This window comes from Takifugu rubripes, chromosome 8 (assembly GCF_901000725.2).
Source record: "Takifugu rubripes chromosome 8, fTakRub1.2, whole genome shotgun sequence".
NCBI lineage: Eukaryota > Metazoa > Chordata > Actinopteri > Tetraodontiformes > Tetraodontidae > Takifugu > Takifugu rubripes.
Window position 1 is genome coordinate 2,604,401 of NC_042292.1, and position 14,122 is coordinate 2,618,522.

The following is a 14,122-nucleotide window of genomic DNA, read 5'->3' on the forward strand; positions in this document are numbered from 1 at the left end:
AACATTTGAGTGAGACTCAAAGAGGAAAATTCCACTCTGCAGAGGTGTCGGCAGCACCCAGTCTTTTATTCACTTGAATCAGTGTGTCGGTTAAACATTGAAGATAGCTCGTTTCCATTCAACACATGCCTTTGGCACCTGAGAAGCCCTGCCGTGTACTTTTGGTTTTAGTTGGATTATAAATTTGGACAGGATGCATGTGGCTCTGTCAGTGTCACTGTATTAAAAGCTCATTGGATTTGAGCAGCGTCCCCTGTCTCTGACCTGAGAAGCAAGCACATCAGCCTGCACATCTCTGCACAAACACCAAGGTGGAACAGTTCAGTCTACATTTAAATGTCGAGCCCTGTAAATATTCTGACAGATTTTCATGATATGCAAAGTAAAAAAGGGGAGAGTCATACTTTATTCTTTTGTACCAAACCATTAATCATTCTGAACCTTTAGAGTTAAGCTGTTGGCATATTATTTACACTAAAGGATTTTAAGTACAGGCTCCATTGATGATAACAAACAGTATTCTTTCTTACAACAGATCTTTGGTATGTCAAGCACTCGCTAATGTGCGTGGCTTTGTGTATACAGTACTCCCTGTACAGCTTCATCCTTCAGTCACATCAATGAGGTAATGAGGGACAGGATCATGAAAAATACACATAAAGTGTGTTTATGTATGTGCAAACAATTCAAGTGCACTTAGTTTCAGATCTGCAGATACACTTCCACTTAAACGTTGTGTTCACGCCACAGCCCTAAATCTGATTTCTAATTTATCTGGATTGGTGAACTTAACGATCCAATCCTTCTGAAAGGGATTCAAACCACCTCTTGAAGTGGTTTTGAATCAGGTTCAAATCCAATATGTGACTTCAGTGTGGACGCGGCTGCTTGTACAATCCAGATTAAGTGAGCTTGTTGCGTCACTGCGGCGTGACAAACAATGGCCGACATCACCAAGACGCGTTTATTTCCACGTTTATATACAGCCTCACCCCCTCGTGGTACTAGCATGCATATTGAAGCCGACGATGTTACCATGACAACCAAGCTGGATTGGGATCTGAAGCGCAAACGCAGCACAATCTGATTTGATCACTTGCAAATGGCAGTGCGGACACTCGAGGTTCAAGATCAGATTTGAGTGACAAATCGGATCTACCTGCACTGTGAACAGGGCCTCGGTTCAGTGGCCCTCCAGGCTGCTTCCATTTGTCCTGCCAGACCACAGTAGCTGCAGATGAGTCAGGTGAGAGCCCAACAGTCTCAGTCCATTAGGAGCTAACACAAGGAGTGATGGTGACACTGACAGCAACACACAGTCGGGGTGATTAACAGGAAAGCTAGCGCAAGCTAGCAGCCCCAGCATCTGAGTGGGAGAGCACAGCCACTCTAACACACACACCTGTGTGGGGAAAAATAGGCTTTATCCTTATGAATCCCACTCAGTTGCTTCAGTGAACTGACAAATCACTTTGCAAATGTGCCATCATTCAAACTCAAAAAGGTAGAGCAATGGATGATCTGAAGGAATTAAACAATCTTCAGAAAAGTCAAAGTGCATGCATTTAAATGAAAAGGCACGCGGGAACAGCAAGAGGGATTTCGCCTTAAGCCTTTGTAGAGTTCTCTCATTGTAATTACAATCAAGCAGGGTTTGATGAATAAGTGTGTGTGAGAGTGTGCATATAGGGGGTATTGTTAATTGAATATAATCAGATGAAGAGCTGTTGCTGCGCTCAGATGGGGGTGGAGGTTTGAATCAAGGTCGCCGCTGATGAGCTATGAACTAATCAACTCAAGTGACCAAATCACGCCAGGCAGAACCTGAAGCGGCTGCAGCCTGAAATGGTAATGATAAAAGTTTGTTCAAAACACAGCACGTGGTTGACGTTCAAAGACAGCAGGGTGATACAACCTGTTCTATCCAACCACTCCACAACACATCGTTAGCAAACGCACATGTAAAGACGTCACAGCCAGGGCGAATCGATTCTCTCCTGACCATGATGTCAGGGATTTAAACACTTCAGCATCAAGCAAGTGAGCAGTTATTAATTTGCTGTATTATTAACATTAACAAAACCACTAATCTAACAAATATAACATAATTTCCTAAGATGCTTGCTTGTAATATTAGCATAAAAGCCTGAAGCTGTAAGGATTCAAGTGTGTCCTCTGAGCCAGGTGAAGTATTTTGCATTCATTCCTTCATTAGTATTTCTTCTAAAGCTAGAAACCATGTAATATCCATCGCAGAATGGGATGGATAGTGTTTTTCTAACATCATGAATGAAACATTTAATCCAAATAAACTGGTTTGCCTTGACATTTTCTAATCAGTGCACTTGAACCTCTTGCTCCCTCTCATCACCAGCCATTCAGAGAGCATACAGAGATATTTGACTATTCAGACGCCAATCAAACAACAACCCCGGCCCGGCGGCGAGCGGGGGGGGGACAGGGGTGAGGGAGGGAGATGACACGGAGCTTCGAAGAATAATCACCATGTCTGCACCATGCAATCACGTCCCCATTCACTAAAGTCTTTCCACAGTGAGGTTAGCAGATTTTTAAGTAATGCTTTATTGTTACCTGGGTGAACGGCTGACACCTGACATGTATTTAATCACTGCGGGGAAAATAACCAGAAATAACTTCAGCTGGAACTGATGGAAACATAAAGCTACAGAATTTCAGAAAGACTTGAGCTGTTAGATCGCCAGATTGATTTAATGTAATTGATGAGTGCCAGCACCACTAAGAATACCACCTTCTCTCCATTCAGTAATATTTTTAATGATTTATACTGTGCTCCAGAAAGAACTTTCCGAACGTCATGCAGCGCGTATGCAACCTTTATGTAAGGCCTGTGGCTCTTGGTCCCCAATAATGCAATAAACACATTTTATTATAATATTAGTGTCAAAATGAAGCATTTTATCAATATATAAGGTGACTGCTGAACCTGTTATACCACCAAGCATTGTCCTGACTTCAGTTGCATGTTTGCACAATGTCTCTTTACAAAAGGATGCTACAGGAAAAGTTGTTCCCTACGTTCTTGCCACGTTTTTCAGAACCGTTTGAGATGACTTACTGCCTGGCAGTGGCTGTAGCTACAACAGAAAATAGGAGTCCAAATGATTCCTGAATGTCAAATATGTAACACACACACACACACACACACACACACACACACACACACACACACACACACACACACACACGTTTCACATCTGTTCAGCCTGAGAAATGATTTGTGTTCAAGTTACGGAAGATGGTGTAAAATGAAATAACGTCATTAGTCAGTTGTCATTTCCACGGTATGAAAGACGCTCATGACCACAGACCTACTTTAAACGTGTGTGCAAGTTTCCATGTGACCAACCGCTTTTTCCACATGGATCGCACTGCTGTGAAGAGATTGATGATTGGTGATCGCCTAATAATCGAGCACTGACATTTCCGAAAACGACCAGCTGGGATGTGCGTGCTTAAAATTTACCGCCTTCCCTGCAATAGACATTAATGGACACCTTGTAATTGGAGCGATTAAAAGAGCTAATTAAAGAGAGATGGAGGAAATCATTTCATTTTTATTATTAAATTTCCCATGAAATTAAATTTCTCATTTGGATGCATGGGAAGGATGAGGGTTTTTTTGGGAGGGGGAAGTTTAACCCTCACCCCTGAGTTACAGTGTATGTGGAACTGCACACATGGAATGAGGAGTGACAGACCACTTATGAGCGGATGTTATGCGCCCCAAATTAAATTTTTATTCTGGAGATCGGCGTGGGAAGACGATGATCACACACGTTGAACATTTAAACATCAGCTGCATTGACTTTAAGGACAGGAATTCTATGAAGGCATCAGCTCTTGCACAGCAAAAATAGTACCAGTAAAAAATAAAATGTGTATTATTCATAATTGTAGCATGATAATTAAACATGTGAATTGATCTGCAAGTGGTGGGATTAAACAAAGGTCCCACTAAATATTATGGTAAAGCTAATGTCATCATTAATTAATATTTGTTGTGAGGGAAACCATCCGACAATAAATGTGAAACAAAAAGGCACGGCAGTGAAAAGCTGCTCTCTGCCCGGTTCTCCTCATCATTAACAAAGTAGTGAGCTAACAAACAGATCAGTGGCTACAAGAATCATGACTGCATCTGTCACGCAGGGGCTGCAGGGCCCAGACGGCAACAGTTAAGAGTCGGGGCCGAGCAGGGACCTGCCGACTATAATTGACTGAACCGTGACCAGCAGTGCTCTCTCGTAGTGTGCTCGGTTTTCTGTGCATGTGCGCGTAGTGTATATGTGGCCACGCCTCGGCCAACACCCTGCGGTCCTCTTCACATTCATCAGATTGCTGTTAATATTCATGAGGAGGCTGGTGGCCACCATCCCAAGATGAGGGTGCTAATGAATGAAACAAATGTGCATGTTGGTGCGAACGCCGGTGGATGCGTTTGACAGATGCAGGGGGGAGCAAACTGTAATCAAATCCCAACCACCCCCTCATCTCCGCCCTCATCAACCACCAGTGGCGCTCCCTCCCTACACGGTAATGCTAACATGGGATGTCACATGCCTGCTTGTGGTCCGGTGCAGGCAGTCGATGTGTGTTGAATAATGGTCAGGGGCTGGCCAAGATAAAGAGAGCTGAACTGGAGGGTACACCAACCACCAGGCATACAAATAAGCAACTATTATCTCTCATTAGCATCCAGGGCTAACACGGAGCCCACGCTGTGCAGCAGAGGGCCTTCACAATGGAAGCAATCCTGTATGATTGATGGTGAAGCAGCACCGGTCACAATAACGGAAAAAAGAAAAGCGCTAAAGATAGAATCTGTCAGCTGCAGTGAGGTAATAAAAATATGGGCAAACAAAAGGATGTCGTACTAATCAAGAATGCCAGGCACAGCTCATTAATCTGTGAGAGCGGCAGTGCTCGGAGGCTTGGAGATAAGTGAAATGACTGGCATCTTATGAGGATCATGTGTACCTGTCCTATTATGACTGCTATCTTTTCATCAGAGGCAAAAACAAAAGGATAAAATGAGAAAACAGATGAAAGCACCGAGGGCGTTTGGGGAATTGGGTGGAAACTGACAGAACGGAATCAAAGGTAAATAGGACAGTTCCAAGTCGGAGCGAAACCTTTGCTCAGCACAGCTGAGGCTGCACAGGAATGATTCTAAACAACAGCAGAAGGCTTTGGTCTGGGACACCTCATTGCCGCTTTCACAAAGCGGAGAGGAAGCAGCTTTTCGATTGGGAAATGAGTCATTAAAATTTACCGCCCGCTCGCGCACAAATAAGATTCAGATCGTGTGATTATAATTCCATCATCCGTAAAAACGAAATCTTTGTTCTTGAAATATATATGCACGCTCACACACAAACATCTATTATTTAGGAATGTCCTATTTTCTCTCAAAAGGCAAATTTCGCCTGGCTTGCAGTCCTGTGAGAGCACAGATGTGCACACACAAAGTTGTGCGTGCAATAGTTAGCCTGAGTCAGAGTGAACTCCAAATTTTGTCTTATTGCTGACAAAGAATTGTTAAAGTTTGTCTGCACCCAAGCTCTGTGATAATTTATTCATGGATGTTCATTAGCACATCTTAAGAATGTATTACATGAAATGAGCCAAGAACGTGTGCTGGTGTAAGTGCGAGAATCAAGTGTTATTAAAAGATCCCAACAACTTCAGCAAACTTAGAAGTGCAGCGCAGGCCTTGGCAAAACATGGATGTTGTTGACCTGGGCCTTTATTTACAAAGATGATCCGACTCCTCCCAGAGAGCTCCTAACGCGGCCTAAAAAAGTCACAGCAAGTAGTCTTAGCTTTGGAGAGATTTAGGAAGTGTGTGGAAACGCCTCTGAGTGGAGGGGACAAACACTCTGATCCCAGGGAGGAGGTGTGGAGGGCCCGCGCTGCTACTGCAGGTGTGACGCAGTCTTGGAAAAGCAACAACATGTGCTCCAAGTAATGGATGGACAGTGAAATCAACCCATCACAAAACCTCATCAAGAAACATGTAAGGAAAATATGTGGTAATGTCATGGTGCTGAAACTCAGCAAAATTCAATTAACTGCTACAAACATTGTACCTCATTAACATGATGATTACGATATTGAGTTTCCTTATTGTTATGTTTACTTGCCATCTTGGTAATTTTAGTACTTAAAATTATTATCATACTTACTTATTATATATTAAAGGTGGACGCAGACTCGGATGCCAGCAGCAATTATAACTGTCCTTGTAGAAGCGGTTTGATTTAGCAGAATGACCAAAAATAAAAATAAAAAACAGCAAAATCGAGAAAAAAGAATGAGAAAGCTGCTGTTGGCACAGCTGCTGGAGGAGAACAAGGGAGGGTAAAGAGGGAATTTTGGTCCCGGGACATGCGAGGGAAGACTCGGGAGCAGGTTGTGTGACAAATCAGTGCATCATCCCTCCTTTAACACACAAGCAGAGTGAGAGAAGCTCTGGTACCTGCTGCAACCCTGCCAGAGCAGAGATTGCAGCAGGCAAACTGGTTCTTCTCAACCTTTCTTCTATAGTAGGTATATATTTATATGAAGGAAATTAAAACTGCCACATCTCAGATATAGGATATATAATTTTGCATGTATATTTATTCATATGGACATTGCACATATTTCTTACAATGACATCTTTAAGAGCTACTTTTATTCTTAGGATTCTTTATGAATACGGGCCCAAGTTGACTCACATTCTGGATTTTTGGGATGGTTTAAAAGCTCTTTCCTTGCGACTCTGAGAAAAATAAAGTCTCATTGGGAGTGATATTTTCCTTTGGTAACACGGCTCATTTGATGCCCTAATCTGTCACACTTGTACCGATATTGGTGCACAATGCTGAAAATTGTGAAATAAGATAAATAAATGAACAAATCAAACTTCACACTGGCCAAATGTGTGTCTAGACAAACGGCTCCTCCTCCATCCTCACCTTGTCTCGGTCTTCCACCAGATCACTCAGCATGTCATCCATGTCCAGGATCCCTCCTTCAGCATACTCCAGGTGGTGGGTCTTCACTGCAGATTCTCCATGCTGGGAAAAAGAAAAATCCCAATTAAAAGCAGGATAGGAAATGCAACAATTGTAAATGTTCACACTTTGAGCCTGTCACATCGATTTGACTGCAACGTGAATTTGCTAGTTGAATCATTGGAATTTCGTACACATCTGTCCACTTGTTTGGACAGATTGGACTGGACCCAGTGAGGGCCCCTTCACAAGAGCAAGAAACTGACTCCATTTCATATCCTAGCAAATGCCTATGATTACCCCACAATTTCCGACCAAAAGAGCTGCAGTAAAAAAAATGGCCCGATTCCCTAAGATGCTGCTGCACATGTTGATGTGTCAATGAAGTGGGTCCACCAAAAAGGAACAGAAAAGTAGGGGGGATGGGTGCCTTTTGAAACCACAGCAGATAATATAACATCCCAACATCCTGCTGTGATGACAGCCACGTGTCTCTCCTTTCAACATTACAGCGACATTTCAAATGTGCGTGCAGTCAAACAAATTCAGCTAGCTCCAAAACCTATTCACAAAAGCAGAAAAATGATGCATATTACAACAGCAGGATTCCCCATTTGTTGGCAAGTATGTAACCAAAGTAGATACATTACACGCGACGTGCTTAAACTAAGTATGTAAATGAACTGGGGAAGAGGAGAAATATTTCCAGTTTTGCTGGTCTGTGGAGACGGGTGGGCACATTCCAGACAAGTTTCACCATCACCGGGAAGAGATGGGGCACACCCCAAACAGTGGAACAACAGAGTCCGAGTGTGTGTCTGTGCGTATGCAGCTTCGTCCTTTTGCAATCCAAAATCTATTTACCCACCCAAAATCAGTGAAGTACGTGAAGAATAGTTTCTTCCCCTTTCTGTGACACAGTATGCACAGAGCATTGTTGGGATGGGGGCCTTCACATGCAACTTCAGATAAAACTGATAACAACATAGATAATTGGAAATACATTACAAATTGTGCCATTCTAAAATGTTTTGCTATTTTTAAACAACTATTTCAAGCCATTTGAAGAGGTAAATAGGAAATCTTATCACTTCTTACAATGTGTGCACAATTAAATAGTCCATTAGGACCTTCCCGTAACAATGAGCAATCGGTCACAAGCAACAGGAGACTACATTAGCAGCTAAATTATCAGCTGGAGCTTAGAAAAACTGGAGCCTGGAATGAGTTTGGCAGCAACCCAGCAAGTTTCTTCTGCCGTGTCCCCGAGCACTCCTGTGAATGAGCCCCTTTTTGCACTGCTGCATGTCAATGTGAATTACAGGGCACAAAAAAACGGTGTCTGCCTTTCACGGTGAGCCAAGTCTACTTTTATGAAAGAAACAGTTGGAAGGGCCCGGGATTTCAATCATGGGGACACAAATGGAACCCCCACGTTCTTCAGAAGTGCCTGTCATATCAGGGCTGTATCTGAGCGGGACAATACACCGAAAGGGGCAGGTGGAAAATAAGTTGGGAAAAAAAAAAATTAGGATGGGCAATGCTTTTCAAACATTCGAATACTCATTAAATGATAAATGATTAAACGGTTTATCATATTTGAGAAAAATCTTCCTTCATTTTAGTGGCACTTTGGGAACGGTGGCAGTGTTTCATTTAATATGCCGTGACAGGTTCAGATGCCAGTGTAGAAGATCATGACTCAGATGAATCGCTATGAAGACGGCATGTTCAAACGTTCCAGTCAGACACTGTTGTCTCTCAGGTACCTTCTGAAATACAATAAACATGTTCAAAGTCAGAATCATCGCCAGGCCCTAACAGAAATATCTGATTTGCTGTGACTTTTAAAGTCAATCCAACACTGCAGGAAGGCAATTGCGTGTTGATTGGACACGTTCTCCATGTCTCTGGATGTTGAGGTGACTCACTTCAGGACACCCTGAACAATCTAAAACCCAACAGTTAACCTAGAAATTGAAGCCCAGCTGTGGGCGTTTGGTGCTGTGGTTCGCCGTAACTGAAGCTAATCGGCAAAAATGGGGGGAAAAACTCTCCTGAGGTACTGGTCTAACTATTACCTCACAAATATGTTCTGCTGGTTGCTCCACACGGGGTTAGTTATGCGGAAGAAGACAGTCAGCAGTCCTGCGGTGCTTGTGGTAGGAGAATTTAGAGTTTTGCTTCTGAGGAATATTAAGATTTGATGTGAAACACAGCGCTTACAGCGTTCTTTCTGTTGTACTTCATGGGCTTTTTTGAGGTCCTAAATCAATACAAGCTGCTGTTTTCAGACTTCAAAATATAAACAGGGACAGAATTGGAATCTTCTCAGAGGGTTATGAAGCACACATCACTCAATTTTCTTCATTCTTTTCCAGCCAGTAACAAGCCTTTCTGGAATGGTTTTTCTTTACTCCCACTCTATTGGGAGCGCCATTACAGATCCTGTGAAATATATAATGTATGAAAAATAACTGCAAAAAGAGACTGCTGAGTAAAAAAAAAACGTACATTCAGTGCAGTCCGTCGTAAGGGCATCATCTCCCCCATTGTGATCACATGTTTCTTTATACAGGGGCGCTCGGCGGGTTCATTATATACTGGCCTGGTGTGTGTTGTACCTTGTATTGTTGTGTTTCACAATGAATTCTGGAAATATGGTTGTGTAAACGGGGCTTTAGTCTTCAGCTACTGTGAAATTAGTTCCATTTTATTCATGACAAATCAACATTAAATTACATTAAACTAATAAATCTAACTTAGACAGCAAAATGAATCAAGATCTTCAAACTGGAGCCAAGCCAGGCAAAGAATTCCCAACAGAAAAACTGGTCCGACCTGAACTTGTGCAAACGTTGGCTTCAACTGACATCGCATGAGTGTTCGTGTGTGTGTGTGAATTCCTCAGAAACCAGCAGACCCGCTTCTTGCGATTACCTCACATCATCAGAAGTAAGGTAAAACATACAACACAAAGAAAAAGAAATACTGGAAAGCTCCTCAGAAGTACTCCAAACCCTGTTCATTTCCCTCATATCCTGAACTCTGCACCCTAACAAAAAAAAAACAGGAAGAAGAAGTCAGTCAGTCAATAGTGGAGGAGAATTACCGTGACAGATTGAGAAGTAAATGACACCGCGAACCCCCCGACCGTTTCTAGGCATATCGCTCCTTTCCCAACATCCCTAGCGAGCAGAGCAGGCGACACCACTGGAGTGTGGGGAAGGTGATTAGTGGGGCTAAATTCAGCGGGGTGACGGCAGTGGTGTTGTTGGGACCATTTCACACTTTGATCCTCAGAAGAACGTCTAATTACACAGCTGCAAGAAGATGATGTGGATTTAGCCAAGACCAAAAATAAAACACTTGAACAAACATGTTGATTGAGGTATGGCGCTACCTTGTAGTCAAAGTAAGTGAGAGGAGGCTCTGTGGCGATGAAAATAAACCAATAACATTAGTGGAGTAAAGTCAGAAGTACAGTCATTAAAGAAAAAAATAATTACACCAGAACAAAATTAAGAGGCAATTTCTAGAATATGTTCCATCCATTCCAATCCAAATATGTAGAAAATGCCAGATACTGAAAACAACCTTTCTCAGAATGAATGTAGATAGTGTAGATAAGAGAGGGAATCATCTGCTAAGGCATCATAAATGCTAACCCTTCATCGCATCAGCCACCTGGAACTTCAAATTTGAATTGCTGCATTGCCCTTACTCTACTGCAGATAGTTACTAGGTGGAACCGATTCCACCATGCAGGAGAACAGCAAGAAAGCATTAACATTAAGTCCTAAAAGCTGTGACATACAGAACATTCCTAACTCAAACGCTTTCCTCTGACTCAAACACAGCTAATTTAGCACGTTAACAGGCGTCAACACGTCAGTGTGAAACCTGAACCCAGCCTGCAGGGCCAAAACCTGGGATAGATAGCAAGGGCTAGCTGTCTGACTGATAAAGCCAGATGCTGGTGGACAGTCTAGTTCACATCAGACATTGGAAACAATGGGCATGCCGTGTAATTTGGTTATTTTTTTACTGAAAAAGAAGCAGAAGCATCAGTTTGTTCCATGCTCACGTAGGCAGACAGTCATGTCATGGCTCCCTGAATGTGAGTAAAGACAGATACAGATACACGCAATCATGCAGGCTGATGAGCATTCATCTTCCTAGAGCTGCAAGTCTGAAACCTTGTCAACAAAGAACATTTTCTCAACAGAACAGGTGCCGAGCTCCCATTAGAATAAACTGCTAATTGGGGAGGTCTGGATGTGGTGCGAACGTGCAAAATCCTGTTCGCCCTTTACGTCGTTAAAAACAAGCACACATGTGCTGGTTAAAGCCAAGTTTCTGACAGTTCCTTGCTGACAGCAGGCTGTAGAGAACCGTGTCGCGCTTGTGGGGGCAAAGCGGAATCAGCTGGTCAGATCACGTCTGGTCCCAGAGGTTTGTGGCACCTTCAGAGCTGATTCCTGTCATGAGCTGCAACCAACTGCTGAGTCGGCAGCATCCTCCTAATTAACATGCCCTGTAAAAACCAATCAAGTGCCTGCTGAATTCTAATCGTGCACACTCCACATTTGGCCTCCTTGAGCTTGGTAAAAAATAAATAAATAAATAAATAAATAAAATCAGTAGGCCTCTTGGGCAGAGTGGCCAAGGCAGAAGCTGTCAGTGATGCAGAAACTTGACAGCTCAGGGGACACCATGCAGGATGAGCTTCTGCGGGTGTGTGTGTTCCTCTAGATCTTTGTGTGTTCTCTGTCACTGCAAGCAGCCCACTGAGCCGTCCAGGCACCCAATCGGTCTTTCCATCCCAGCCTCTCACCTCGCCAGTGAGGGCATGTGGGCGTGACTAGGGGGGCAGCCAACCGATAAAACTGGATGCCTGTCACCAATCCTAATCCCCAATCACTCAGGGGACAAAGCCTCCTGTCTGTGGCACGTACGCCCATCTGTGGCCATACAGCGGACATCAAACCGCAAACTTCCACCTGCCCACTGAGATACTGGGGCTTTAACGGGAACCTATTGTGCGAGAAGACAAGCTAAGGCTCGTGGAGACGAGGCATACATCAGCACCCTATCGCACGACAGCAGCTCGCACATTAAAAGTTGCTGATTAATAAAAAGGTCAGCTTGACAGAATGATTTATGATTCCTATGATACCAGGCAGCAGAATTATTGGGAAACACCTCAAGCCGACAGAAAACCTAAAGTGCCAAAAACTGAAAACTTTAATCGTTTTTCTTAATATGCAACATTCAGTTGGTGTGACCATGTTTTAGACTCCTAACCCCCCTCCCCCTCCCACACCCCCACACACAGACAACCTGCTGCTTTTGCCCCGTGCTTCATGGTTGGGATGGTAATTTAAAGTTTACAGTCCCAATTTCCCCAAAACATAACAATCAATAAGAGCAAGAGCTGAATTTTCACTTCCCCATATTGGAGATTACTTCTGCAAAACATGCAGCAACTTCCCTTTCCCAGACTAACGATGATATACGATGTCCAAACGTCTGTGGTTATCAATTTCAACAATGACTTCTCTGAGGTTTTGGCGTAGAGACCGTCCATCTATTGTGTATTATCAAGCACACCTTAATAAAGAGATCACCTTTCATCAGCCATGCACGCAGATATCAGAAGGTCAAACGTAAGGAGCAACAAGGGCAGCATTGACAGCTCAGGTGCACGCATGTGTGGTCACAGAGAGGTGGTAAAGGTTGTGGGAAAACAACCACTACTAAAGTGAATGGCGCCCAGCTGAGCCGAGGCCATCCAGGATCCAGGTGCTCAGTAAAGTAAAAAATTTGCAATACATTTTTCTTTGTCTCGCAAATGTTTCCCAGGGTGTCTAGAGTATTATTAAGAACACACTTAAAGTTGCATTTTAAATGCACATTTATTCAAAAATGAATGCATACCTGTGTTTATATACACGCCTAGCGAAATTCCAAGTGCCTACGTCACGATGCAAAGTCACGTGACGCACAACGACCCATAAAGTTATGGTGGAATTGAAATGTGGAAAAGAACGCGAGAAAAGAAATGTGCGAGGCTTTTGGTGTTCAGCTGCAAAATAACCCGATCTTTCAGACGTCAGTCTGTGTTCCGTGTTTACCTGCTCCAAAATCCTGCGGTACCTCCGCGTGGCTTGATCGATTAAATCCCGCACGGTCCAGCCAGATTTACAGGGAACCACCACGGAGGTGTCCCCGAAAGTCACCGTCACTTTCATAGTAACCGGCAACCTGCGTCCGGGAAGGTTCCCTCAATTCCTGAAGAGATGGCGGAAAGTTCCCGGAGCCGTTCCCGGCGCGAAGCGAAAGCACCTGTCCGTCGAAAGCTGAGGGCAGGTGTTCCAGGTCAGGAAATCAGGCGTCGCCGCTTCGTCTTTCCCGATCTAAACTGGAGGTTAAAGAGCGGGAAGCATTGGAAAGTGGATAAAAAGGTGACACAAAGAGGCGTCTACAGGCGTAGAATGTGCCTGTGTGCCATGTTGATCTGTCTGCTGATACACCCAAACAAACACGCCGCCACAGAACCCGGAAGAAATCACGGCGAGGGTGGAAGTTCAGGAAATTCCTCATCATTTACCTCAAACAAGACCTTCAGACTTCATCAGCCTCCTCTGATGATGATCACGCTAATGAAACCCACTGGAATCAAAGTGTAATGTCTGCAAATATCATGCATGAAGTAAACCTGCCCCCAAACTGCAGTAAACTAGAGAACAAATGCATTTTTTTGTTGAGTAGCTTATTCGTTTTTGGTGATCAGGTACTTTCTATCAGAGGTTGATCTTTTGATTTTTCTTTTAGCTGCTGTTGCAATGTCGACGTGTCTTTTTTGTTCCCTTTCAGTGTCACGGAGGTGATAAAGTTGGGAATCCGCTGTGGCCCTCACAGGCATCCATCATTCTCTCTTTATTAAAGGCAATTTACAGTCAATACTTTTAGGCCGTGGCAGAAAATGTACACTTTTTCTGAGAAAAACCTACACAGACACGGTGAGAGTAAATAGTGCCGACTCTTGGTTTCTGCTCAGACAGCCCAAATTACAATAA

The 14,122-nt window shown here is 43.5% G+C and overlaps 1 protein-coding gene across 4 annotated transcripts in view; it reads right to left on the reverse strand.

The window, feature by feature from the left end:
- The window catches only part of pard3ba (par-3 family cell polarity regulator beta a), a 121,298-nt gene extending 107,490 nt beyond the window's left edge, over positions 1-13,808 (reverse strand). For all 4 annotated transcript variants that reach the window (XM_011606100.2, XM_029840114.1, XM_029840116.1 and 1 more), the window contains exons 1-2: positions 13,178-13,808; positions 7,002-7,103 (exon numbers count right to left, since the gene is read on the reverse strand). In XM_011606100.2, the coding sequence (XP_011604402.2) occupies positions 7,002-7,103; positions 13,178-13,294 (219 nt within the window). In that variant the 5' untranslated portion in view covers positions 13,295-13,808. The remainder of the gene's footprint in view (positions 1-7,001; positions 7,104-13,177) is intronic.
- Between the last annotated feature and the right edge of the window lie 314 nt (positions 13,809-14,122).